At 36.9% G+C, this 25590-nt stretch overlaps 1 protein-coding gene across 3 annotated transcripts in view; it reads right to left on the bottom strand.

Annotated features, from left to right (window-relative positions):
- Positions 1-25281, bottom strand: part of tbc1d22a (TBC1 domain family, member 22a) — a 117189-nt gene extending 91908 nt beyond the window's left edge. For 2 of the 3 annotated variants that reach the window (XM_043237114.1, XM_043237113.1), the window contains exons 1-5: positions 25051-25280; positions 24215-24271; positions 21122-21552; positions 18432-18611; positions 3924-3994 (exon numbers count right to left, since the gene is read on the bottom strand). In XM_043237114.1, coding sequence (XP_043093049.1) covers positions 3924-3994; positions 18432-18611; positions 21122-21552; positions 24215-24271; positions 25051-25112 — 801 coding nt within the window. In that variant the 5' untranslated portion in view covers positions 25113-25280. Of the gene's footprint in view, positions 1-3923; positions 3995-18431; positions 18612-21121; positions 21553-24214; positions 24272-25050 lie in introns of all 3 variants that reach the window. The other variant, XM_043237112.1, reaches the window with a different exon arrangement.
- Positions 25282-25590: the final 309 nt, after the last annotated feature.

Raw genomic sequence — 25590 nt, 5'->3', positions numbered from 1 at the left:
TGTTTGTTAGATGATTGCTGGTGTGCACTTTGAGATAAGAAAGTTGTTATTAGTGAGTTCTAGACGGTTTCTAGGTGGTTGCCAGGCAACTCCTAGGGTTTCCAGGTGGTTACTAAGGCAATGTTAGGTAAACAAACAATAAAAGAACTCATTCTTTAGACACTTTGTATTTAACACTATTTGATTGTCAATTGCATTTGATATACTTCAAACAAAACATCTGCAATATGTTTGTAAAAGCCGTTTTTACTACGTTGCCAGCAGCATAAGGAGTCTGACTAATTTGAAATAGTGAATCATTTTGCAAAGCAATTGGTTAATTGAATTCAAAGGTTTAAAAAGGTTGGTTTTCCCATCACTACTTAGAAGTACAGTGTCAAAGTACAACAATATATAGAAATAACATTAGCATTAACATTAGCGTGTTAACTGAGTGTTTAAAATAACTTCCTTCTGTATACCTAACTGTTTTTTTTTATCCCAGAATGAGGCAGAATTATATTGTTTACACTATAGGGCTGTTGAATGCTTGGATCTGATTGGTTAAACTTTCTAAGTTGCGCCCATCTTGCAAAGTGCAATTAATAACATATATAATAATTTCTAAAGCGTGTCGCGGATGATTTTATCTGTAATATAGCGGACGGTGAAAGGTACCAGACATTTCTCACCGGCGAGGTAATGAGAGTATTGTTTTTGAAGCAGATGACCTTACAGTTTCAATATTAGCAGAGACGCTGTTGCTGAACACTGTTGAGGGACAAACAGACTTACAAGCTTAATCGTGCACACTCTCTCTCATAACTGCATGAATAATTGCATTACCAAATACACTTCGTGCCTCTGTTACTAGCTCTAAAACTACATTACAGCAACGGAGAAGTAGGATGATCAGTGTAAGAAAATCAATCCTACACACAAGAAGGGTTTAAAGGATGAATTTCTTGAACAACGTTTTGAAGTTTGGTAACTGCAGTATGAGCAGAATAATGACTTTATGGCCAGTTGAAAATAACCTTAGAATTAAGTTGATTACATAGTGCATAGAATAAGTGAATAGTGCGTGATTTGAGACCCCACTTGAAAGCGGTTTCTGATAGAAATGGCTGCCAGACGATTACTAAAATAGTCCAAGGGGCTGGTTGGGGATTGTTTGAGTGTTCCATATGCTACGGCATTTAAATCTCTATTACATTATGGTCTCTACGTGTGGCTTAGGTCCATCCTTTAATGTCGGATGGAAAACAGAAACGGTGCTTTTTTTGTACAAAATAGAATCATGTGTACAAAAAACAGCAATAATAAGTCTTGCCTTAGCAAACACCACTAATAAAATCTTTATTTTCTAGCGGTTACCTGACAAGAGAGAAATGATTTCTTCTTAGGAAAGTGTTGAGCGTGGTTCGGTGGCAGTTTGTGAGACGTCAGCAGGATGCACAGAATTGATCACGCGTTAAAGCGCCTGTTCAAACGGTGATGCCGCCCTCCGCCGGTCATTACTCTTGTTAAAGGATGCTTTCCAGCTGTTCACGCTCGCTCTCCACTCACTCAAACACACACACACACACACACCGATGAACTCACAATGCGCACACCTGTGCAGGAGCTCAATAGCGTGGATCGATGGGGTTTGATTGAGTGGGGCTGCAGTCCAGGGTTCGAGTCAAGATGACAGATGAGGTAGCCGTAGGCAAATGAAGGTCACACGGGTGAATTGGATGTTTCTGTGTGTGTGTGACCACACACTTGCCTAGAAGGGGGTCAGAATATCAAATATCCCCCTCCATTCCATCCTGTTCCAGACTGACACTTCATCTATCAGTGTGGCAGGAGGGCACACTGCCGCCTGTCTGTGCGTGTCAGAGGGTACGACCACACATAACCTCCTCATCGCGCCAGTCCCGTCCTGGGGGAAACTTTACTCCAATTACGTACCTGATATCTTTCATCCATTATTAAAAGTTGAAAAGTCTAATTTTTTAAAAATGTTAAAATGCTTTCTCCTTCCTTAATATGCAGATCTTGAGATAAGGGGGAGAAGGTTCAACTGCACAGATCTTACCAAGCTCCGCCCCTTAACCCCCATCCAGGTCATGGCACCGGTTTAACTGGTCTGAATTCACACCGCTCCACGAGGGCTTCGAATTAGCATCAGTCCGCATGAGATGAAGGGGGCGGAAATGCTTCTAGCTGTGCAAGTTCCGTTTCATTTGTGGTCGGATCTCTTAATGCGTCAGAATGCAATCGCGAAATACAATGCGTCACACTGTCGCAAAATTATCAAACATTGCGAAAAGTCATTCTAGCCACTTAGTCGGTTACTTCAACCCCCGAAATGAAAATGTTGTCATTAAATCACTTAGCCCCACGTCGTTCCAAACTCATGAAAGCTTCATTCATCTACAGAACACAATTAACTTTTGACTGTCCCATAGATTGCCACATAATGAGAAAGGTCCAGAAAAGTATGAAAGACATCGTCAAAAGAGTCCATCTTCCATCAGGGGTTCGACCATAATGTTATGAAGTGACAAAAATAAAAATAGACCTTTTGTATCTGCTCAGTAGAGTAATTTTGGAGAGTACCCACACGATACAAACCGTGTATATTCTCCTTGTCAGTCACAACACAAGAGCAATTCATGCAGTTTGTGTCCAGTGGATACTCTCCAAAATGGCTCAGGGGACACTAATTGTTGAAAAAGACGTTATATTTTTTATCTCTGTGCACATATTCTCATCGTTTCATAAACCAATGATGGCAGATGGACTATTTTGGAAGAGGTCTATCTGAACCGTGTCAATGTTCATTAGGTGGCAGTCAATAGAAGAGTCAAAAGCATCCCGGTATTCATCCAAATTATCTTAAATTGGTACCTTGAAGACAAATTTAATTTTTACGGGTTTGGAACGACATGGGGGTGATTAATGATAAAATTTAAATTCAGGGGTGGAGTAAGCCTTTAAGTTGAAACAACTTTCATTGGAGGTGTGGAAAAACAAGCCAACACATACATTTGGTCACAGTAGTATTTGCATTCGCCGGACAAATTTGGCAACTTTATCACCATCTTGAGGACTCAGGTTTGCTAATACAACAGTATTGCCTGAATGATCAACTAAAAAACATGTTTGCAAATCCTCGTAAACGCATTTATTTGCATACTTGCATTAATTGCGTTTCTGGCAGCAGAACTCAAACCAAATTTAAACTATTTTCTCCTCTTTTTAGCCAGGGCATTTACCAAATTAGGCAATAAGTACCTCATTAGAAGGGAATTTCCAGTAACCAACACAAAAAAACATAGGCACATCTGCTATGGTAAGTTAAGGTTAGGTGTTAGTCAATGTTATCATTTGTAGACAATGGTTATAAACGTGCACTTGCCGTTTTATTTTTATTATGTTAATATATGTATCCATTTTCTGCATTTTTTTCTTTCTGAACCCTGTTTATAAAGCACAGTTAAATAAAAAGAGCTTTAATGACAGCAGGCATTCCAGCTGGCATGGACAAAACAGCACGATCCATGTCTTCTCAGCATGATTTGAGAACGTTCCAAAGAGCATCTTGTGAGATAAAAAAAAAATAAAAATAAGCAAGTGCATATGTTTCAGCTCAGGTGGTTCAAAGGTCTGTCTAACCGAAAAAGGGTTTAGTACATGCACCGTTTCAGGTTTTGCCCAACCACTGAAATGGTTTAAATTACCATTAGTTTAAATACAACTGGACCTCTGAGCTTCCAGGCAGAAGTCATCCTAGAAGTCATTAGCAGGAAGCCTAATTACTTATAAATGTGCATTTATGTAGAATGCATTATGTATTCTTTGATTCATCTTGTAATGGATGTGCTCCGTAGTTCTCTAATGAGCTTGACCGTTTGAAGCAAGGCTTCAGTGTGCGCTGAGATTGTTCCACTTACCGAGAGCAGTTTCCATGTGATCGGGCGCACCTGCCGTGGAATTCCAGACCAGCTCAACTTCCGAAGCTCCTCTGAGAAAAGAAAAGACGTTCGTTAGACTAAGCGTCAATACTCAAAGTGGCAGCGTTTTCATAATGACTAACCTATTAATGATCGGTCTGATCAAGGCTTTGCAGGACTATGAATAACGTCCAATGTGAATTCTACAAAATTGAAAAAATGCGGGTCACTTTTGACTTCACGTTGACTTAAAAAAATTCAAAAAATGTCTCGAGACACCAGTCCGTTGCCTACGTTGCTCGCTGTGCTCTGTAAACCTTTCCTATGTAAACTGTCCCACTGAACTGAATAGAAATGTATGCAAGAATTCTTATGCAAATGACTCCCGCTGAAAGTTGTTCTGCTCATTTTTCCTCAATGAGGCCCAGCTGTGCACAATCTTAATTCAGTGAGCGCCGACCAGTTATCGTGTTGGAAATAAACAAAGGGTATAAACACAGCTATTTCGTGCTCTTTGCAGGTTTGTAAAATGATACCTTTTTACCGTCCTTTCCTGAACAAATGCAACAAAGAAAGATTCGAAATCGTGCAATTTGTCGTCAAAATTAGAAGGATGTGTGCATGCTAGAAAGTACATCGCGGAAGTATTTGATTTAAATATCCATTGATATGTTTGGATTGGCAAAAATACTATATATGTGCTGACATTAAGGTGTCTCTGATAAACTGTTTTTAACACGTAATGATTTGAAATGCACTAATCGGGGATATTTAATAGCGCGGATAGGACACAAAACAGGGTTCAGCCGATAACATTTGAATTCAAAAGGCACACCACGCTTTCAATACGTACCGCATAAGTGTGTATTTGTGAACCCAAGAGTGCTAACGTGAATAAATCTCACCGAGGCAAATTGGACTTTTAAAATGGACAAAGAGTCCCCGCAGAGCCTTAAAAGAGTGAAAAAGCACTTTAATACCAAATATTTCTCATTTCGTATCTGTATTGCATATTTCAAGGGTTGATGGCGGCGATCATAAATGTGTTGAATGTGGATTAGTCATTTCTCAGGGCCTTGACAACAGGCTGCAGTGTAATGTGCATACATTTTATTTGACATCAAAGATAAATCTAAATTTTAAATCGGAGGTTGGTTTAAAAATTCATACAATGGATGAAATGTGCCATGAATACAAGAGCCTTCTGGGGAAAACATTTCTGTTTTTTTTTTTTTAAACTAACCTTTCTGACATCGGAGCTTGATGTTTCTCGTGCGATCTTTGTCAGGGCAAAAGACTGAAGCAAATAAATAATGAATAGTGTTGTTATGACTGCCATGCAAATACGAGGGACTGTAAAAACACAAGCGTGGTCTACTTATTCGCGCATCATTCATTGTTATTGATGGCAATATATTCGCAGATATGCCTCAAAGGTTTATACTATTACTCATATTTCCACTGAATGACCCGAATTATTATTTTTTTAATTACAATCAGAGCCACCCGGACTTTTAATAGTTTTTTAACCAGCAAAAGCAGATGCATTATGCATTCATAAACTACGATTCTAATACATTATGATTATATCTTACATATACAGTATGTAGTATTGTTTATTTTTATTTACATTTTACATTAGATACATACAATAGTAATAACAGCAAACTATGCGTAATTGCAAGCAAAACCATACCTATTGTAAAATTGATGTTTTTAAATAATTTAAAAAAAACATATTTTCTCACGATTAATTCATTTATTCATAACAGAACATTTCTATTCACAAAATGACCTCACTTCAAATTGTATGCCTGCTACAGGTCTCAACATCGTTGGGATGGTGACATTTTTACCATGGTCTCCTCTTCTTTTTAAAACATTTCGGAGAGGTCTGGGCCTATTCTTTTCCCATTCTTGCCTGATACAGGTTTCCAGCTGCTGAAAGTTTGTGGTCATCTTTGATGTATTTTCTCATGTAATGATGCACCAAATGTGGTTTTGCATTGTCCTGCTTCAATACACGAGGAAATGGATGTTGTCTGGGGGGGGCATGTGCTTCTCTAAAACCTTTATATCCACTTTTTTCCTCAACTCAGAAGCAAGCCCATGGGTGAGGCGGTAACGGTAAAACTGTTTGCCCTACAAACCAGCGTGCTCACAATTAAGATAATACATTAAAATAGGAGATTTCTCCAGTTTTGATGATATTTTGATGATGTTATTCAATGATGCAATGCAGATGATGATATTGGCAAGGCCTTTGCAATTTGACATCGAGGAATGTTGCTTTTTTTAAGCATTCCATAATCTTGTAACATACTTTTTTACTGATCGGAGAGCCTCTTTAGTTCTCTCTAACGTCCCTTTTTATAGCTAATCATGTTACATTAACTTATTTGATAGATGTTCTCCTAGCTGATCTTTTCAAAATGTCTTACTTAGTTGCCCCCGTGCCAACATTTTAGAGACCTGTAAGCAGACATCAAATTTAAAATGAGCTCATTTAACGGACAAGAGTAAAAAAATAAAAATAAAAAAAAAATAAATAAAAAAAAAAAAAAAAAAAAATCACCCCAATTTCTGGAATTCAGAATGAATTCATGAAAAACTAAATTATGACACTGGTTAAAAAAAAAAAGATCAGAAGGACCGCTTGTTTAAGTCTAAATGTACCAGCTATACGTTCCTTTTCACAGTAAACCGTAGGGCAGCCTAAACATTATTCAAAACGTCTATTTTTCCTTTTCCACAGAAGGAGACTTACTCGCTTGGAAAACCACGAAGGTGAGTAAATGACGACGGAATAATAATTTTTGGGTCAATTATCCCCGAATCTCATTTTGAGGGTCGCTCATGCAGTAGTCTAGATCTTCATAAAGTCTTCATTAAGCTATACATCACTATAAAAGCCGCCATTTCCGTTCTAATGAATGCATTTCTGCAGATCTTCACGGCGCCTGTGCAATACCTGTGTGGCTAAAGTGTAAGTACAGAGGGCATGAGTGTGTGTTCTCTCCAGGCAGGTACGCTGGTGTAGTATATGAGGACGGTAGGCTGTCCTGACACATTGAAGGCTAGCTTTAATGCGCGTGCTGCTTTACGCAGGAACTTTATAGGGAAAGCGCTCAATTCATTAAACACAGAGCCACTCAAGGGTGTCTCCTCGGCTCGCACCTTTGAACCCTCATTTGCGCTGTCAGCCGCAGAAATTAGTCGATGAATCTTGTGCCCTGGCACTTAATTAAACTATCTGTTATATTTCCTCCACGTGGCATTAATCTCACAATGGGGAAGAGGAAGAGAGAGGAATTAGACGTTCACTATTTCATCAGCTCATTGTTGCCGTCTTTGTCCCTCTGGAGACGGTGACCTCAAAAGAGGTTGCGACCGTCCGGACAGTTTGCTGCCAGCTAAGCTCTCACATAACCTGCATAAAACACGTCCAGGCAATACATAACCCTTCGATTATTATTTTCCGTATTCGTATAAACCCGAAACGATAAAACGAAACTATCGTACTGTATTGCATACAGCGTTTCCGTGGCATTTTTTTGCAATTCTTTACATAAAATGGGTCTAAACAGAAGGTTTATTACCTCTAATGCAGTAAAAAACAAATGATGGGCTGTTTATTTCTGTTGCCAACGCCGAAAAAACGGATTTTTCTTTGTTAACAAGTCAACAGAAAACAAGGAAGCCGAGGAAACAATAGAGATACGTTCTCAGAACGCTAAATAATCCGTTTGCGTCATTCAGATTTCTTGACAGACGAGTTTCTTTGTGTTATTGCAATTTAAGTTTCCTAACCCTAACACTCAACTCAAGTAGTTCACAAGTATCATCACATTCAACATCAATAAGCGTCTTTCATCTCCAAGAAAATCCACAAATCTATTATCTTTTTGACGCATGGCTGGCCGTGATTTATCCAACCGCCCTAACGCAAAATATAAATAAGAAAATAATGTTCACCGTTAATAACGATAATGATGAGAACCACGGAAAGACACTTTGTAATGTTAATGATGAACGAGGCTGACAGCTAGCAAAAATATAACGTAAAAAGTATTACTACCGTAGTCGACATGACTCTATTATCTATATTTCAAACCATCTCCTTTGACGTTCCGTGCAAGAGAAAAAAAAAATGACTGAGTCAAATTATGACAGGACGTGTATAAATATTTCTCTTTTTCGCTCAGTTCTGCAGTACGAGGGGAATGAATATTACATTACAACGCAGCCCATTATGCGTTCTTTATAAACTACATCAAGTCTCCAGAACGCGCTATAGATTAGAATGCCTTTCAAACCGTGTATACCTTTGTGTCGGCTCTATTGTGTGCTTCAAACGCCGCAGACGGCCCGAATTAAACACAGGAACTCTGAATGGACGAACACGGGCAGTGCGTGCTCCGTAATCTCTCAAAGAAGCACTACAAATACTAAAAACCCGAACGCGTGCTCTCACTTCATACGGGACTTCAATGGTTCATCTGAGAGTTTATTTAAGAGACGGCGTAGGCAATAGCAAGAGAAAGAGGAGAGATGAATTAAATCGACGCACTCCGTTTGCCGGGGGGAAATGAAGGCTGTCGCTCAAACGCAGTGTAACGCTCATCGTCAGAAGTGAAGAAAAGAAAAAAAAAAACATTTTGCGGTGATATTTAAACACTCCAGTGATGTGAGACAACAAGTGCAAATGGAATACATTCAACTAATATACAGACGTTACAATAAGGTGTCGTTTGTTAACAGTTAACTAACATTTATTACGGCATTCATCTTTGTGAATGATAATAATGCATTAACACATGCTGAAATTGACGTTATTAACTATTAATTGATGCTCTAGAAGTATAGTTCATACATTATTGAAGTTGGACGAAATTTTAATAGCGTGGCGCCATTTACGTTAAATTAGCTGGCAGCTTTTAGGCATGGATTTAGGTTTGATGTAGGTAAATTGTACTTTTTGTCAAGTCCAATTAAAGAAAACGCAAGGAAAAAATTAACAGAACTATAACTAATAAATATACGTACGCACACACCGCCGACTCCCAAGAGAACGGTACGCTCGTAAGCATGAAATGTCTTTATTTTGAGCTGTAAAAGTTTAGTTTGGCAATAAAACTCGTAAGGCAGATTCTTGAATGGCAGCAGTAAGTCATATAAAGGACACCGCAGCACGTAGCGGAACCATAAAGTAATGTAGCTCTTGTAAAGATATACTTCACTGTATTAACACGGGCGGCTGAGGATGATGATATGTAGTTCAGGTGTCTGGGGAGCATACAGTAGACACTTCCTCTGGGGTCTTAGAATAACTGCACCATTGTATTTCATTGATTGCATTATAAATTTTCTTTCTCTTTCATATGAATTGCGTCATAAGCCGGGTACACCCAATGCCAGGTGACACATTTCTGGACAGAAATAAAGTTAGCAAAAAAAAAAAAAAAAAAACTTTGCTTGGGTGCAGATTTCAGGCAAGTGTGTGTGATTCAGAAGTTCATAAATATAGCAAAAGTTGGGTATAAGGTTATGAGTCTAACAAAGTGGTTCTCAGCTGGTGTCCTAAAATAGGCAGGATGGCTAATAAAAATAACACTAACTTAAAATACGGTCAAATTATAAGCGTGTAATTATATTATAATTGGGACGCTAAAATGCAAAAACACTTGAGTTGCCATCTAAAACTCATACAGGTATAAGCTCATATTAGTCTTGTACTTATTAAGTATTGGGCAACAATTAGATATTGAAACAACTAGTTAGAAATACTACTTTTCCACCATTCCCAAATAAACTATTCAATAGAAAAAAATCTAGTCAAAAAGGTAGTCAAAACATGCACAGTTACAAAAATGTCAGTATATATTTCTCCAAAAGGGAGAATTTTTTTTTTAAGATTACTGACATTCTGAAAATTTACCTAAAAAAAGGGTTCACATAGCAATTTCCGGTAAGCAGAAAACAGTCATTTAGATTATAAGCTGGTGATTTGAGTTCAAATCAGTTCAAAGTGCACTGGTAAAAAGCGGCAAAAGATGTCTTCGAATCGTTACATTTAAATTCGTATAATCGTTAATAAAATGAAATGTTAAAAAATTTAAACTGCCATCATTTATTTAAGAACTGCTGCTGTAGTCAGATATGATATAGGAGACCAGTAGTACAGGAACTTTAATTTAATAACATAACTGTCAGGAAATGACAGGAAACTGAACTTACTTTAAAAATGCGATTCAAATTCAGTGTGGGAGACCGAATGCTAACTTTAAGCTAACAACTGGTGCTTCGTTCACCTGGGACTTGGTTTACCACAGTTAATTGTGTCTCGAGTGCTGCCTGGGAAGATCTGATTGCTCACCAAGGTTATCTGAACAACTGTCTGGAGTACTTCATGACTCCAGAGCAGATCCAAATGACCTTGTTCAGCTGTAGACTGCTTAAACAGAGACCTTGATTGTGAGCAATATTGTATATTTCTTTCTATGATGAACTGATACTATCACAGACCCACAAAAAAAAAAAAGCATTAAACACAAGGTGCTAATATTGACTTTGAAATGCAGTCAGAAGAAAGTACTATCCACAAACAAATTACAGCACAAGACCAAGATACAAAAATAAGTCAATCAGTAATCTTAGGGTTTCTTTTACCAAACTTTTTTTTTTTTTTTTTTTAAACAGGATTTCTTATTGACCGTGTCTTTCATAGTAACGCCAGCACACATGTGTATAACTAAGTGCAGACGTACTGTGCAATTGTCTTGTTAAAACAACTTATTTAGCTTTAATAATAATAACAACAACACCAATTAAAGCTTCAAGCGCCAATAAAAAGGCCATTGCACCAATGCTCACCGCCTCTCAGTGGCTTCGGAAAGGCAGAGAACAGTGAGCAATTAAACTTAAAATTGAAAATACATAACGAATACATCAAAGTAATTTATATGTGCCAAATGTCCTGCTGCCGGCAGGTGGCGCTATCTCTATAGCTTTTGGCCTTTAGAAGTCGCCAGGACTCTTATCAAACATGTAAAGTTTGGTGCAGATTGGACATTACATGCTTTAGTTAGTGCAAAACAAGTCATTTCCTGTTGCCAGCAGGAAAGTGGTGTTATGATTATAAAGGAATATCGGCCTTCAGATGTGTTCAGGCCTGGAGTCTTATCAAACGTGTGAAGTTTGGGGCGGATCTGACACTGTACGGCTGAGAGACAACAACTCCTCTTCCGATGGCGAGACATCGAATTTTGTGACGCCGCTACGGACACACGTTTAATTAAAAACTCAAGATCTTTACAATTTACCAACTCAATGGCCTTTAGATTAGACTGACCAAATAAAATGTTGACACCGTTAAATCTATAGTAGTTTGATTTAGAGCAAAACTCCACTTCCTGTTGCCAGTTGGTGGCGCTATGACTATAACTGAATACGGACATGTAGGTCTCTTCACGTCAGGAGTGTCATCAAACATGTAAAGTTTGGTGGAAGATCGGTCATTGTGTGGCTGAGTTATAGCAAAAACTTCGAAACATTGAATTTTGCCACCTCGGACGGCGCTTCAACGAAAACGTAAACTCTCGCGATTTAACATTGCAAAGGCCTTAAGTAAAAATAACCTGTTATTTAACCTGTTGGGTTTCATATTTTGCTCAAAGAGGTATTGGTGTGTGGAATGTGTGTAGGTGGCGCTGTCAAACCATTTTGCCACACCTACTACTGTAAGCCACTTTTGGGGTGTGTGACTTTTTGAGTATGTTTGGGCCCTCAAAAATGCGATTCATTCCATAGAAGAATCGACAGAATAGTAACATTTAAAACCAAATACAGATGTGCAAAATAATGAGTCTTTTTGGATTATTTTAGATTCATGAAGTAAAAGTAAATAGCTAAAAATCACACACAAACATCCATTCTGTTAGAAATAAATAAAAAAAAAAACATTAACATTAGCCGAATGCTGAATAATGTAAAAACAACAAAACGAAAATCTATCAAAACACTGATACGTAATACATTATTTATCGGTTTACTTCAGTATTAGTTTTAGTCACTGACATAGCAGAGAGGTTTTAATCATTTACCAAAACACAAATCGAATGACTGGAAAATTAGAGGAAAGCTGCATAACGTAAACCTCAAGAATGTGTGCTGTTAAAATTTAATGATCTGTTTAAATGACAAAAAAAAAAACACTTTAAAAGTAGCGCTGATTTATTAATATGCAACTCTTGTACATTAATATATTCCAGATAGCACATGCCTGTGCGAAGAACAAAATTTTACGGTTTTTGTCATTTTCTTTTTTTTTAAGCTTAAACTTGATAGGCATGAGCACTGTGAACAAAAGAAAAGAGGAAAAACTCCTCACGGAATTCATATTTGTTTAATACTTGATATAAACCATTTTTATTTGATTATTTTTTTAAGATTTATTCCCAGCTTATGAAAAACTGTCTCTACGAACGCTTTCAATAGCTCAATGTCAGATTCTCGATATAATATTCTTGAATTCCATAAAGAATTTCTCTGTCACAGTTGGCACTGAACTAAGTGAATTTGAATCAGATTGCATTTTTTAGTATTGAGGTTGAGCATTAAGAGGAGAATCGTCTGTGTTAGGAGCACGAGAGCGCCACAGCTCCCCCATCTGAGACACAAGGAGAGAAAAGGTAGTCAGCCAGCAGTGAAAAGGGTGCGATAGAGGTGATGCGTCGCCATGGCAACAGTAGACAGCATCAAGGAGTAATTGCTTCCTGTGATTGTAGCAGTCTTTCTCTCGCTCGGAGAGGTAAAAGCTGACCATCTGAAGGCATCCCTCTTAAAAACACATCCGTCAGGTACTCATTAATACAGCAACCAAGAGACGACACCAAACGCTTCAGAAACAAGAGCTTGTAAAGAAAGAAAATGACTTTTGCTCATTATTGCGTGTCAGATATGACAAATTGAATGTCTATGTACCGTTTCATCTATTTTCAAAGACGCTTTGGTACAATGCTTCAATATACACGACCCATTAAAAATCTGGATATGTTAGACTAAAACGTTCTTGTTATCTTAAAAATATTGAGAACCAAAGGCTTACGCTTCAATTCCTAAAATTCATTTTGTAGTCAGAAGTAAACAGTGCCTGCCTATTAAAAAAAAAAAAAAAAAAAAAAATTATTACACAAACGTTTCATGTCTACAGTTGTAATACCTTCCTTGCATATATATGCATATACTTCCTTCTTTGCACATTTACACATAACCTTTCATCCATTTGTATATTTGTACATACTTTGTTGCATACACATACTTTTTTTTTAATAAACGTAAACACAACGTGGTTTACTTTCTTGGGGGGATGTGTGCATGGATGCAATCGCCGCAATCAGCGCTGTTTACACAGAGTAAAATGTGCTTATGAATGGTGATATTTTCCAAAATTGCTAAATAATTGTTAAATAAAGTCATTATTTTTGCACACAAAAATAATCCCAGAGCTTTGCAAAATTGCAGTTGAGCCACTGAACTCACATGGACCTAAAGTCCATGTCCATATTACAGTTGTGTTGCCATCTATTTGAGGGTCAGAGAGCTCTCAGATTTGATCAAAAATATCATAATTAGTGTTCCGAAGATGAATGAAGCAGAACGCGATGCTGTATGCATCGTTTCCATGTCAATTGGAGTTTTTGTCCTAACTAGCCGCAGCTAGAAAAACAACGCACAAAATTCCCTTATATCCACAACGAAAGCTACAACGGATCGTTTAGGACAGATCTTTAAAACGAACAAACAAGCATATTCTATAACAAAGATGTAATCGGCGATTCGTTTACTGATGTTACCGGTTTGCGATATTCAATATTCATGAATTTCATTAAAAAAACGTATCCATTTCGTTGCGAAAGTGGTGTTCTTCCAGAGAAAGCCTGCTCCCGCACGCTTCCGTTGATTCTGTTGCCTCTGGTATTGACACCCTAATTTCTTGTCACTGGTACCTTGTCACGTGTAATTAGGACACGATGTTACTGGTTTGGAATAACATGGGGGTCGTTAACGAAGAATTTTCTTTTTGGGGTGAGCTATACTTTAAAGCAGCCACATTTCTCAGCCGGAAACACAAGAGTTCTTCTTCGTGAGCATTTAAGCGTACTTCTATCTTATATGCTTACATGCATGCGCAGTCCTTTCATCCTTAATTACGTAAATACGTACTTCTCTTCTTGCTTCTTTTCTATCGTGTGCGATATTTTGCCCCATAAATAACTGTGATGAGCAATATTATTGTCATTTTAAGACCATTTTATGCCACTGAATGTATAATTATAATATAACAGCATAATAATGCAAGAACGCCTACACACTTTCAGCAACAAAGATTTAATTCTTACAAATATTTAGATCATGGAAATTATCAAATAGTTTCAAAAGAATCAAAATATTAAAATCCTTAAAAAAACGTGAATAAACAGGAAATACAGAAATGCACAAAAAACGTTATGGAGATTTTTCCATCTACAGATTTTTCCCTTTTTTTTTTTTATCTGAAAAGTAAGGGTGTACGCTATTACTGAAAAACACAATCCCTATTTAGCAGTCAGATCTCTGTATAGAAACAGCCGATGATAAGTCAACTACCCACAAACGTAAATGTTCTTGTATGTACCTCCTGATAAAGATGCCCGCATATAGCAAATAGTATTATGTTCATGGTTGATGGTGATGGTATAACCATTGTCATTTCCAAAAAGACATTTCAGCAGTTTATCTTCAATAAAATTAACCAACAAGAAAGCTTGGAGTTGTAAATTCTACTACAGCTCTATATGGTAAAGAGCTTATTTAAAAACGTTCCACCTAAACTTCCCATTTGAAATGGGAAATACATCAAAAAAATGGCGCTCAGGGCAATTTCATGGGTTGACTCTTTACCAATAGAGGGCAGGCATTAGTGCCGTGGATGGATGGGAATTCATTATCATGTTTCAGATCCCAGCTTAATTATAGATTTCACTCATATTTCATTGTGCTGCCACATGTCTGACTCATAATTTCAGATGTCTAATAACGGCAACAGCAGCCAAACTGATTCAGGGACGCCCTCAGAGCCAATCAAATGAAACCAGAACTGACACTCCAACATCCAGAGACCTGTCAACGTCTACACCGTCCTGGCTTCATGGATCCTCCCTGCTCAAACCCCAGAAATATTTCTGAGCAATTACATGAGAGCAAAGACTGTAGCGATTGCGTAGTGTTCAAACTAAGCTTATTTACCTTCTTAACACATGTTACCGGTAATGAATAATTTACCCCAAATCCTGGGTATCCACTATCCCGCAGAATTTAGTTCCAGCCCTAATTAATCACACCTGAAGCAGCTAATCAAGCTCTTCACTTGAAACATAATAGGCCAGATAAGCTGAAACAGGTTGGAAATAACCTTTGCAGGAGCAGGGCTGAAGATTTAAGGAGTACATTTTGGATTTGTGATGCATTTCCCAAGCATTTTTATAGCCAAGCACATGAAGAGTAGGGCTGGGTATTGGTTCACAAGTTCCGATTAGATTTTCAAGCTCTCAATTTGATTCGATTTCGATTCGAAATTCGATTTGACTATATGATTGTATACAGATTTAATACAATTCTTAAGATTAGAAATGGTTCATAATAAAAGGAATTTAAGAGCCACAAACCACTTGCGTAGAATAAAACAGAACCCAACTCTATATTTCAAATGCATACAATGAATAGACAGAATTTTAATACAAAAAAAAAAAAACTGATGCTAAATGAAGACCCTGGAAACAAGGTAACCCAGTCTTTCTCATATAGTAAGAAAAAGCAGTTTTTAACTGCTGTAATGTCGTAGTCACTTTTGGTCATCATGTGGGGCGACCACCCCAAAACTGTGAATTATAAGTTTTTCTCAAAAATCTATATTTTGATGATAAATTTGATAGTGGCATATCACTAGAAGAAGCTAGTTTGGTTTCTGAGGCTAACTGTTAGCCTCTTATACTTGAATGAACTTGAAAACATCATATGGGGCGTACAAGTATCATGTGGATGCGCACCACTGCTGAGTGTTTTTAAATTATAGATATATGTCCTGTATTTGTAGTTTTCATATTCTATACATCAATTATATACATTGAGTTAATTGTTTACATAATTATTTGTATATTTTATCTTTTTTTTTTCTAAATTCAGCCATTTTCCATTCCTTTTATAGGGATAAGCATTTATTTTGTTGTAGTACAATCCTACAGGAAAATGTAAAAAACTATACAGAATGACATTCCATTTATGTGACTATATTAGTCATTTTAAACAAGTTTTAACCTATTTTACCTATTTCCTAGATGGCACGATTAACAAGCAAAGAGAAGACTGCTCGTTATAGACAGAAAGTCAACTCCGAATTCTGCAGCAAGAGCAGAGTATCTTGCAAGGAAAAGAGAGAGGTAAAGAAAAAGAGCTAGATTCACTAGAGCTACAGAAAGTAGGAGACCAGGGTAGATCAAATAAACAGTTTAGACTGTATGCTACAATGAGCGGTAATACGCTATTACTGAAAAAAGAGGGAGAAGGCAATGTTGGACCTGACACCTCAATCCCTATTTAGCAGTCAGATCTCTGTATAGAAACAGCCGATGATAAGTCAACTACCCACAAACGTAAATGTTCTTGTATGTACCTCCTGATAAAGATGCCCGCATATAGCAAATAGTATTATGTTCATGGTTGATGGTGATGGTATAACCATTGTCATTTCCAAAAAGACATTTCAGCAGTTTATCTTCAATAAAATTAACCAACAAGAAAGCTTGGAGTTGTAATTCTACTACAGCTCTATATGGTAAAGAGCTTATTTAAAAACGTTCCACCTAAACTTCCCATTTGAAATGGGAAATACATCAACACAGGAAAAAAAAAAAAAAAAAAGCATTGGCGCTCAGGGCAATTTCATGGGTTGACTCTTTACCAATAGAGGGCAGGCATTAGTGCACGTGGATGGATGGGAATTCATTATCATGTTTCAGATCCCAGCTTAATTATAGATTTCACTCATATTTCATTGTGCTGCCACATGTCTGACTCATAATTTCAGATGTCTAATAACGCAACAGCAGCCAAACTGATTCAGGGACGCCTCTCAGAGCCAATCAAATGAAACCAGAACTGACACTCCAACATCCAGAGACCTGTCAACGCGTCCTTTTCACACCGTCCTGGCTTCATGGATCCTCCTGCTCAAACCCCAGAAATATTTCTGAGCAATTACATGAGAGCAAAGACTGTAGCGATTGCGTAGTGTTCAAACTAAGCTTATTTACCTTCTTAACACATGTTACCGTAATGAATAATTTACCCCAAAATCCTGGGTATCCACTATCCCGCAGAATTTAGTTCCAGCCCTAATTAATCACACCTGAAGCAGCTAATCAAGCTCTTCACTTGAAACATAATAGGCCAGATAAGCTGAAACAGGTTGGAAATAACCTTTGCAGGAGCAGGGCTGAAGATTTAAGGAGTACATTTTGGATTTGTGATGCATTTCCCAAGCATTTTTATAGCCAAGCACATGAAGAGTAGGGCTGGGTATTGGTTCACAAGTTCGATTAGATTTTCAAGCTCTCAATTTGATTCGATTTCCAAAAAGATTCAAATTCGATTTGACTATATGATTGTATACAGATTTAATACAATTCTTAAGATTAGAAATGGTTCATAATAAAAGGAATTTAAGAGTTTTTTAACACAAACCACTTGCGTGAGAATAAAACAGAACCCAACTCTATATTTCAAATGCATACAATGAATAGACAGAATTTTAATACAAAAAAAAAAAAACTGATGCTAAAAATTGGACATGTCCGAACAGTTGCATGCTTTGATCAAACAGGATCAGGTTATTTCATGTTTAAAGATAAAACAAACATAAAATCTCACGGCAGTAGCTGTGATAGGTAGGCTGCAAGCCTATGAACGGCGTAGGAAAACTAATACTGGCTTTTGAAACTATAGAATTTTTTGAAACTAAAAATTCTGACATCATTTATGCATGTATGGCCTATAGCTTTGTTCTTGTCCACAGTGTCTTTGTCATTGTGCTTGCGGATTCTAAAACGCTTCCATACCCGACTTTTTATGTGAAGGTGGTGCTGACGTCAGGAACGCACTGAAATCGGCCATTTTAAGCAATTAATGAACGGCGGACTCTTCGTCGTAACATTGCGCAAGACAAATAAGGGGGTGACACCTAGTGGATTAGACTAGTAATAAGATTAACATAAACAATATGTTCAATGTTAGTGGAAAAAATAATAAATCGATTGAATCGATAACGAATCAACCACGTAATACAAAAAAAGCAAAAAACGATGTATCGAAATGTTTTCTTTTTTACCCAGCCCTAATGAAGGACGACTATGTGATGGACCGCTCTTGGAGTGTAGAATTACTAAGTAAAAGAACCATAAAACAGCATCTTACCCAGATCAGTATTAGGTCCGGCCAGAACCTGCTTGAACTTGTCGAGTCTTGACGCCTCCCTCTCGGTCAAGGCAGGAGTCCCGGATGTGTTCTGATCTGCCATGCGGGCCACCAATGGAATCACAGGCCTGTGCGGGAGTGACTGCTGTCTGTGCAGTACTGCCTGCTCAACTCCCGCTTCTGACACGCCAACAGAAGAGAAAACAACAGCTTTAACGATCATATACAAACCGCTGACTGCCGAGCCACATCCCTCAGCCCATTAAATGCGATTATGGAGGCAATTCGTGACACTTAGGATATTAGGATATCAGTTTGCCCACAGGTCAGAAGAGGCGGCTACCCCAAGATGTTCTCGGCTAGTGGTAATGAAACACTTTTCTGTCAAACTAAATCCATTATGAAGCTCGGACAAATGCACCTCATTCAGAGCGCCATAATCATTAGAGGTAATCTTAGGGCACCACCAGATTCAATTCATTTCGGTTTAGATTTCATTTTAATTCACGGTGTCATGATGAGATTAAATGAGATTCTCAATGCAGAGTATGGAAGCGTACGGGTGGCAAAATTCTATTTGAAATGTAATGTGCAAAATGGCTATTCACTTCTTTTCATTCACAGTTTCCTATACAAGATGTCTTCAACTGTTGTGTAAAATGCCTGTAAAGGGGCATTGTGTGCACATACATGTAAAATAAAGAAAGTTTAATTAAAATACGGTTACATCCTTCGGTATAAATGCTCTCACAAAGAATCACAATGCACCTGTGAATTGATTTTGCCGCAATGTTTAATAACCGTGCTGTCAAAACCCTAAACGTCACCGTAAAAATGTGATTGCGTGCTTGTTAGAGGCATTAAATGCGTCTCTGGGTGACTTTGAGGGATCATTTTCGCACTAAGCATCACAACATCTTCAACATTTAATGGCGTTCATGTAATCCCTGCAGAAATTAGACAGCGCATGATGGCTGTTGACAGTGTCGACACAAGGTGCTATTAGAGCAGAGGCGGAACACATCGACAGGAAGTCCATTATCACAGCCATCCATTGCCACTGAGGCTGGCAAAACAAAAAGCTGACAGAACTGTCTGCCAGGGCAGGTACATTGATGGAAGGAGACAATCCTCATATAATCAAATACTGATTTGTTGTTTGCGCAGAGGTTAAAAAGCATCTTGAAATATGCGAACTGCGGTATACTAACTCCGAACATCCCAATGCTGTCACAAAGCTCTTCTGTGCGTTCATGTTCTTGCCTATGTTTCACCTCAATAAACGGAGTTTGCATTTGAATTTTTTTTGGAGTTAATGAGCCATTTCAAACCACCCCGAACCATAAACAAACTTCAGCATTGTTAGATTTTTGTTTAAAATGACATGTCAATATCACTTTAATATCACTTAAAATGTAGATGATTTCCTACGCTTCAAATTTCTCAGAGCAAAAGGGAGTTTGAGTTACAGCTCTATGGAAAAATGCATCCCAAGTTAACATATTACAGCTCATTGCCGAACGAAACAATTGACTGACATTTCACTTGACTCCAATTTGCCTCGGCCATACAGGTTTACGATGTTACAGCCTCCAAGTTACTCACCACAAGTTCAAATGAAGCTATTTTAATGAAGGTCGTGCTAATTAGCTAGGAAGAGGACAAGGAGAAAAGGAAAGGCTAGAGTTTATAAGGTCACGGGTCTGTTCTGAAATCTAAACTCTCATTTAAGACTTATAATTCAGTTAGTTTCCCAGCAAGGTCTTGTATCTAGATGCTAACAAATGCAGACACACAAACTTGGCAATATAATAAAAACTTGCGCAGCCATTTATCACATTGTATAATAGTGAACTTGTGCAAAAAAATTTTAAAATAACACTTAAATATTTTGTGACAATATCATGGTTAGTAAAATGATATGTTTGTTTTGCGTAGTATTCCTGCCTGGTGTCTGTGATTTTGCCAGTACGACTCTATTATAATTTGTAGAAAAGTATGACAAGTTTTCTTGGTTGCAGTATTAGTTCTGCAACCAAAAATAAAAATAAAATAAATTAAAAAATTGCACATTACAGTTTAAGCTTCACAAGCAAGACCTTGAGGTGGGAAAAAAAAAGTTTTGCTATTTAAATTATATTTTGTCGTTCATTTGAAAATGTCCTTTGGCGTCCTACGAAATGTAATTCATCTAAATATAAATGTTTAATGAGTCCACACATCTTATGATGATGTCTTATCAAATATTTTTTTGTTTCTGGGTGTTGCTGGAGTCGTTTCATTAAACACTAACTACCGATGAAGACTGCAGACGGACATTTTGCTGTAAAAACCACATCATAAGATACATTTTTTTAATTCTATTTATTTATTTCTTTTTAGTTTTTGCTTATTGCTTTAGTACTACTTTCCAACTCTTCTTTTCCCAATATTTATACTTTATTTTGTACAATATATATATATATATATATATATATATATATATATATATATATATATATATATATATATATATATATATATATATATATATATATATATATTTATTTATTTATTTATTTATTTATTTATTTTTTTTTTTTATTGGTTTGTAAAAACAACACTTATCATTAAATATTAATTTCAGATTTGTTAACACTAAACAAACATTCAAACAATGAACCAGACAAAAAAAAAAACGTTTGACTGACCTTTAGGTGAGCCGACGGGAGCTTCACTGTGTGACTTCACCAGTCTATTGTCGCTGAGCGGAAGAGCCTCTAAACTGAAAGACAGATCTGCTGTCGTCTCTGCCCCTTCCTCTCTCTCGTCTTCTTCGTCTGGCTCTTCCTCCTCTTCCTCGTGCGCTTCCTGTCCGTCTTTTTCGTCAGGCTCGGTCATCTTGTCCATCTGCTGCTGTCTTCTCTCCTGCAGCTTGCTGTGGTTTTCGATCACCTTATTAGCCGTCTCCATGACGACCTCGATGTTGAGATTTTGGGCCGCCATGGCGAGAAGTTCGTCGTCGTCGTCTCCCACATCCCAGGCGTCGCTGGTGATGCTCTCGAACTCTTGAAAAGTGGTGGCTTTCTTTGGTTTTCCTGGCGTAGTTGCAGTCGGAGGCTTGTTTCCTGCTTTCATCAGACTGCGACAGATGTTTATAGATAAATGAAGCTCAACAGCATTGCACAGATAACATTATAATATCCATACAAGTGGTCAAATCGTAAAGAACTCTTACGGTTACCGATTCGCTGTTTAAGTGACTTTTTCTTAAACTGTGGCGTCACTAAAAATGGTGCTCAACCCACATTGCCAACTCGCACTAAAATCGATCACAAACTTCTGTCAGCAGCACCATTTAAGCTAATTATTCAATTTTAAAATTCAATGATTAAACAAAACAAAGAGGAACCATTGCGCGCATTTTAAACTTGCATCAGCGTACGTGGCTAACACAAGTTGGGGTTAAACGTAAAGGAACTGAGATACAGCGCTTAATTTGTTCTACTCGGTTTGATGTTATACCCTCACTATATCTTCAGATTTCTTCTAACAAGGTGTCTCTTAAAGATCTCACTCCAAAATCTACACAGGCGGCTGCTTTTGGTCTAGTTCAGGCACGCTCTTTCACGCGGCAGATTCTTTGCAGTACCAGGTGTGGCTGTCCTTAATTCAAAATCTTATTCATAACTCTTATTCGTATTCTAAGGTCGCATTTATGTTTTTACTGGGGGCAATTAATCTATGCACGTTATAGAGAAGCAGAACAATGTTATCTTTAAATTACACTAAAATAACTTTTTCTTCCTCTGAAATGACTTCTTTTTAAGGTTTCATTTTTAATTTCAAGATCCAATCAATTCCCCACTAATTTTCTTTTTTTGAATTATTATTATTATTATTAAATGTGCAAGTAAACCCATTTTACTTTCTTAATTTTATACACTTTAAAAGTAAAGTAACGCTTTTAATCCGATTGGCTGATTCTAAGGCGTGCGGTTATCTTTGACCGCATCCGTATCCCTTCATCAAACGGTTTCTTTTATTTCAAAGATCTTACAACCATAGATCTTCAAAAAAGATATGCAAAACCCACAATGACGCTGGCCAAACAAATAAATGTAGTAACCAGTTTTGCCACAAATCAATGTGAAGAAAGTTTCACTATTAGCCGAGCACTTTAGAGAGACTCGGAGGTAATTCTCACACACACACACACACACACACACACACACACACACACACTACAGCTATTAACTGCATTAGTCTGCCATTAACGGCTCAAGCATCCATTATTTGGTCTAAACTGATGTTTTGGAATTAACAACGGAGGAGTCGGACGAAATGCGGAAGAAATAATCTTATTCGCAACAGCATTGTAAATACAAAAACTATAAAAATTCCTTCAAATATATTATCTCATCGATGTCTTGATATGCGGCAATCGTAGTATAAGCTGAATAATTGACTCTAGGCTGTTGCATTATTAGTAATTTCTTAACTGCATCCAATTTTTTTACATAATATACTGTGTGTGTGTGTGTGTGTGTGTGTGTGTGTGTGTGTGTGTGTGTGTGTATATATATATATATATATATATATATATATATATATATGTGTGTATTTATATATACATAAGTTTACAACGTACAAACAAATAATGTACACACAAACTTCTATTTTGGATGCGATTAATTATTTGACAGCACTCATTTTTATACAACCACATATGCGGTTAATGTATTTTTTTTTAATCACACTGAAATTAAGGAAGTAAAATGGGTTGCAAACAAAACTGACTTCAAAGAAATGAAAGCAAAAGCACAAAAAGAAAACAGATCCTCTTCCATCTTTGAATATGTGCCCTGGATACAAAACCAGTCATAAGTCACAATTTGTAGCAACAGCCAACTATTGCATGGGTCAAAATTACAGATTTTTCTTTTATGCCAAAAGATTTTAATATTACGTGAAGATCATGTTCCATGAAGACATTTTGTAAATCCTGATATTTCGTAGATATATCAGAACTTAATGGTTTATTAGTAATATGGATTACAAATGACTAATATATATATATATATATATATATATATATATATATATATATATATATATATATATATTTTTTTATTTATCCTTGGATTTAAAGCTCATCCCGGAGTTGTTGTCATGGCAACAGGTCCATAAGCTTTAACCAGCTCCAGACCAGACTTATTTATTGTAAACAAGATTACAATTCTTTTAATTTTTTTTTTTTTTTTTTTTTTTTAATCTGTCCAAACCACTGCTGCTTTATTACAAGAGTAACTTACCTGATCAATGGACAATAATGAAAAATAAATGTAAAAAATAATAATAAACGTTGTGTAAGAAACCAGTTTTACTCACTTTTTACTTTTTTTTTTTCATAAAACAATTAGTTAATTGTATCAGCACTATATACACAACATACACAATGTAAACTTGTTTTAAATAAAAATATATATATATATTAATTGCTAATTGAAATATTAATGCAAAGGCTGTACAAATATAAGCCTATAACATTTATGCAGTTCTGGTCGCTTGGCTTTATGCTTAAAAAAAAGTCCGGAAATCATGTAAACCCTATTTATTTATCTTTTTTTGATATATAAATATCAAATTAGCCTGACTGGTTTTGTGGTCCAGGGTCACATATGTTCTTTTCCAGGTAAACTAAACATAACACACACCGTATACGTCATTACAAAAGCATTAAAATTTATATTTTGGAGAATACAGCAAAAATATAAAAAAATCTGTTACATAACTCCACTTACTTGGCATGTAGCAAAGGGTCAAATGGGGGATGTTGGGCCCCATAAACATGCTGGATACTGTGAAAAAGAATAAGCGATAAGTGTTTCATCATTATTTAGATGATACGAAAACTGGTTTTACAAGTTAAGAAGCAATGAAGCGAAACTACAAAACACAACAGACTTTCATTTTAAAGAGTTACTAGTTCAATTGAATTTGTTGTGAGCATCCGCATCGTACGAACACTGCTTTAATTATGAGGTTTTATAAAAGTTGTTTTTGTTTTGTACACACCATGGTACTAATATGGTATTATTATTTTTTAAATACCATGTAGAAAGCATGGTATGTGGCTGCAATAACCATCCAGAATTATGATACAAATCAAAATACTTATGTAGTGATACCATCATTGTACAAATCTGTACTTGTCTGTAAGAGTTGTCAAAAGAGGGCCCCAGCAGCACATAGCTAGCAGGCTAACATATGACTTTATGAACTAAACTATCAACACAGAGCTTTGATCGATATAACAGATATTATCACCACACGCACACCGATGAAGCGGCAGATGTCAGTGTTATAAAAATATAATTATGCTGATATAAACTCAATACATCACTGACATCAGTCTACACAGAGAGACAGAACAGCTAGCAGTCATCATATTAAAAGACAGTTAAAAACAGCCTAAAGAAGATCGGATTTGCGTGACACGTGTTGTTATGAATATTTGGGGCTCATCCGGTGAGATCTGGCGTTGAAATATAGTGTTCAATTAATTGCATCTATAATTAAACGCATAAATACACACAGAGAGCTAACACATAGACATTAGCATGAACACGTCACTCACTTCCCAGGAACCTTGGCTGTGTTTCTCTTCCAGAACTGTTTTTTGTTGCCGTCACCTGACATCTTTTGGCTTCAGAGCACTCGCTCATAAATTAATGTGGCGAAATAAGCTGATAAGTTGTGCAAAATGTGCACGAAGAGTTTATTTACACCTCAATTTCTCTTCGCAAACTCAGAGAGCCGCCATGTTGGTACCGCCCACCGCACATTAGCGCAGCTGTGATTGGTTAAAGGGCCTCATGAGTGACTGCTGAAAAGCCAATCGCAAGTGGATGTTCCTATATGCCTCCTTTACTTAAAACGTTTGATGTTGCCTGTAAAGGAATGTTTCATTTCTAAGCATAAAACATACGAAGACGTGTCGCTAAATATAACGATCAATAGAACAAAACAGCACAGCGTTGGAATGATAAAGAAACGCCTAAAGAGTTTTGAATAACAAACAGAATTTGCCCTGTATGTGAAAGGAGAAGTGGCATTTATAAGATAGGCTAAATATTTGCTGAGTAGAAACTGCGAATTATGGTTACCAGAAAGATAC

The sequence above is a fragment of the Puntigrus tetrazona genome, chromosome 4, assembly GCF_018831695.1.
Source record: "Puntigrus tetrazona isolate hp1 chromosome 4, ASM1883169v1, whole genome shotgun sequence".
NCBI lineage: Eukaryota > Metazoa > Chordata > Actinopteri > Cypriniformes > Cyprinidae > Puntigrus > Puntigrus tetrazona.
Note: the sequence above shows the minus strand (reverse complement) of the source record. Positions and strands in the feature narration are given on the sequence as shown.